General features: G+C 33.6%; 1 protein-coding gene across 1 annotated transcript; it reads right to left on the reverse strand.

Moving 5' to 3' along the window:
• Nucleotides 1-628: 628 nt before the first annotated feature.
• On the reverse strand, nt 629-3,395 carry LOC117915670 (lysosomal Pro-X carboxypeptidase-like). The gene is made up of 9 exons (XM_034831298.1): nt 2,974-3,395; nt 2,670-2,856; nt 2,448-2,581; nt 2,240-2,352; nt 1,893-2,139; nt 1,589-1,744; nt 1,420-1,499; nt 1,267-1,316; nt 629-907 (listed from the first exon to the last, which is right to left on the reverse strand). The coding sequence occupies exons 1-9, from the start codon at nt 3,385-3,387 to the stop codon at nt 771-773; spliced, it is 1,518 nt and encodes a 505-aa protein (XP_034687189.1). The 5' UTR covers nt 3,388-3,395; the 3' UTR covers nt 629-770.
• Nucleotides 3,396-3,933: the final 538 nt, after the last annotated feature.

The raw sequence follows: 3,933 nt of genomic DNA on the forward strand, positions 1-3,933 counted from the left end.
TAAAAACTAATATTCAACTTCGGACTCTACTCTTTTGAAATATGATTCAGTTTTTTCTTCATCTCAATTTTAACACAACCAAAATCATTTGAAATATTCTATTCTATATTTCTAAATATTTCTTAAAAAATAAATTTTACTTATATTTAATTATTCTTCTTATTTATATAATTATTTTTTAAAACAAAAAATTAAAATATATTATGAGAAAGCACCCTTCTTTTATAATAAGTTTCAAACAACTTATAATGGAACTAAAAAGCGAAGCCACGGGGGACAAGTTTAATAATATAAATCAAACAAAAAAATTTTAAACTAAAATTGTGTATATAACAAATCATGATTAGCGTACTAACATTTTCAAAATCAAGATAAGGTTTAGGATTTAATAGAAAAATTCAAATGAGGAATTAAGTCATTTATCAAAGGATCCAAACAATGCAACATCAAGAGAGTATGAATGAAAACCATTCGAGCATAGGGACTTGATGTAAGATGATCACTTGGTGCAATTAGGATTTTTAACTCATTCATGCATCATCTTCTTGCTCCATCGTTTTAAGATTTAAAATATCATATTTTTATAAACTCTAAATTGGTACCCACAACACCACCAACAACGCGAGCCAACATCAAAGATTTCTCCACTTGTCAAATTCCAATTCAAATAGCACCCGTAACATATCCCATTGCAAAGGAACTCTTTATTTTGATCTTAATTCCAAATATAATAACACCATTAGTTCATATAATGATTAAGCAGGGTTGTTTCATTTTGTTATGGCATGAAGATCGGCATAGTACTGAGCGATCCAACTTTCAATGACCTCGACCTCGGCCTTTCTCTGCATCACCAACCATTCCGGATCAGTTGAGGTCGCCGGGAGTATATCCAAGCAGTGGGACCCTGCAAAGTGAGACTTGTATTATTCTCTTTACAAAAAAGTAGAATATTTATAAGACACTCAAATAATTGACTTTATTCTATTTTTTTAGAACATTTTTCTAGATGCTTATGATAACTCCATTAGTTAACAATTATGTAACTTTCCAGTACAGCATATTCCATTGAGTTGAATTGGCAATGATAGAGCCACTCTAATCTATATCTCCCATATAATAGCTATCATTTTTTGTTCTTTTCCTTTGCTATGATCGAGTCATTCTAGATAATATATGTGTGGTCTTTCTTATACAATAGCTTTGATATTTTATGTTTGGCCTTGTAGATAACAATAGGGTTTAAAACATGACTGAGAAACATACCATTGACTGTGAGAATGGCAAGAACAGAATCGGATATGTTCTTCAATACCCTACAATCAAAGACCAAACAATCAAATTGCGGGATATGCCTGTGAATACACATATACACTAACCCTACTAAAACAAAAACAAAAAGAATGTGCTTCCAATTACCCGCCGCTGCTATAAGGATCTCTTAGCCCGTTAGAGAAGATGATGTTGCTAGCAAACCTACGGAGGATCAATTCTATATTCTGCAATTGGCATAAAAATTGTAGAGTGACTATTTTGAAATTAGAAGAGCTTGATATATTTGAAAGGTGTACTTAAAAAACACAAGTACATGGCCTCCATAATAAGTTGTAACCCAATGAGGCCGAGGTGAGACGCCATAGATGCTTGTGCATTCCTGGATGAAGGTGGTTAGATTGAAAGGCGCCGGTGGAAACATGGTGTCATTGTCACCACGCCCTATTGGCATTACCATCTCACTGCATGTCTGCATGCGCACAAAGAGCATCCAAAGGATTAGTACAATGGAACATATAAAATTTAATCTCTTTAGGCCAATGTCTTCTCTATGCAATTTTCCTAAGAAGTTTATGAACTGTCGTTATAATTTTGTTATCATAGGAGTATGTGGTTACCTGCCATGCCCATCCCTCGATTGTTTCAATTGAAAAATAATTAGTATTTGTGTGATAGCAAGACCTGTTTCCTCTAAAAGCAACAACACCTGCAAATATACGACTTAGAATATCGCTTCCTTCTGGTGCTCCATCAATCCCACCGCACACCATGGTAACAGGGTACATCGGTGGTTCATTATATTGAGCTGCAGTACAATATATCGTATCCAAGTAGTCCTTGAGCTCATCAGAATTATTTAATCGACTACAATAACAGAGGAAAAAATTAATGAGTCTCGGATTAAGTCTTAGCTTCTGAATCTGTGAATGAGAACAAGGAAAGAAGATGATCAATAGTTATTTACTCGCAAGTTCTGAATTTTTTGCTAAGGATTGAAAGGCCATTGGGCTCAGAAGCAACTCTATCGATTTCAGACCATGATTCTCGTATAGTTTTGTAGCAACTCTCACTAGCTTCCTGCAGTTAAAAATAACCAATCCATATGGCCTTCAAATTTTTTTGAACACCAAAGCTCATAGGTACGAAAAAAGAAAGTAATTGAGGGACAGTACCCTGAAATCCTTGGTGACAATAGAATAGTATCCATTTTGGGGAGTAATGTCCTCAAAATAGAGTATGGGAGCAGAAGAGGCCAGAGCTCCAAGGGCAACATGGGGATATTTTAGCCGGAACCATGAGGCAAGCACTGGAATCAGGAAAATAGAGATAGAAACGGAGTTTAAGGACATGTTATGAATAACATTGAGATTAAGAACTTTGATATGGTAACTTACTTCCCCCATAAGAAGCTCCGACCACGATGACCGGGGAATTCTCAGCAAGCAATTTCTTCTTTATGTATATAAGCACCTCTGCATAATCTGCAATAGCTTGGGCGGAGTTGAAATACCCTCGAATGCTTGCATTTTTTAAGGCCTCTTCTCTTGATCCAAATGGAATAGATTTCCCATAGTACCTATGCTGAATTTATGTAAAAGCACTTGAGCCATTAAACCTGATATTAAAATAAATGTAACTCAACAGTTAAAAGGAAACGGTGAGAAGGCCTCTAAACATTTAGTTCCCAAATATACTAACCTCAATATACACCAGAAGAGCCTTAAACTGATGAGCGTTATCTGTGAGAAATCCTAGACCAGACAAGTCAAAATCCAGGTCTTCTTCTGCACCCAGATAAGCAAATATGGGAGCACTAGCATTTGCACCACCCCAGTACTTAAAATTCATCACATATCTGTGTTGGAAAGTTGTGTAGCTTTCTGGCCTATAGTTGAAGTGATCTAATGTTTGGTTGTAGTAAAAAGTTTGAAAGTCTTGAGAATTCGATTCAGAAAATGTTGCAGGCTCTCTCAGAAATGTTCGTCCCAGCACACTCAGCTTGGGCAGTATTTTAGGCTGTGTTGGACTTACACAAGTAGCACTGAAGAAGATCACAAGGACCAATATTGAAATAAGCCATTGCAGTGAAACCTTAGGAGAGGACGAGTTCATGGCAATATGGTGAACAAAATGTTTTTGGGATTTCACTGTAATCTCTACATGCTATACCATCTGCATATTTATATACCATAAAATTAATTAAATTGAATTTGAAAAATGAAAATTGAATACTGAAATTTGCATCTTTAAAATCAGAAAATAATAAGGTTTTGTTTGTTTCCAAGAGAATTAAAAAAAAAAACAAACAAATAAACAAACCGGTAAAAGAAAATAGAGATAAAAAATAAAAAGAAAAATAAAATAAATTTAAAATCATACTTTATTTTAATATGCCATTTAAATTTTTTTATTTATATATCAAAGATAAATAATTTTAAAATATATAAAATTTTAACTAATTTTAACTATATATGATTTTCTTGTTTTTTTTAATAACAAAATCAAATATGAAAATATAATTTTTCTTAATTTTTTTTAAGGAACTCAATATAATCTAATATTTGAACAATTTCTTCAATGACGCGTAAAGATGGGTCCACATCATTTTGTGTGGAAAAATCTATTTGGATCCAATCTATTTAATTTTCCATAAACCCA

This window comes from Vitis riparia, chromosome 6, assembly GCF_004353265.1.
Source record: "Vitis riparia cultivar Riparia Gloire de Montpellier isolate 1030 chromosome 6, EGFV_Vit.rip_1.0, whole genome shotgun sequence".
Classification (NCBI taxonomy): Eukaryota; Viridiplantae; Streptophyta; class Magnoliopsida; order Vitales; family Vitaceae; genus Vitis; species Vitis riparia.

Coding starts and splice junctions, on each gene's coding strand:
- LOC117915670 (XM_034831298.1), bottom strand. CDS start 3,387: ATGAACTCGTCCTCTCCTAAGGTTTCACTGCAATGGCTTATTTCAATA. Junction 2,857..2,973: donor CTCTTCTGGTGTATATTGAG/GTTAGTATATTT, acceptor ACATAAATTCAG/CATAGGTACTATGGGAAATC. Junction 1,500..1,588: donor CAACTTATTATGGAGGCCAT/GTACTTGTGTTT, acceptor TGCCAATTGCAG/AATATAGAATTGATCCTCCG.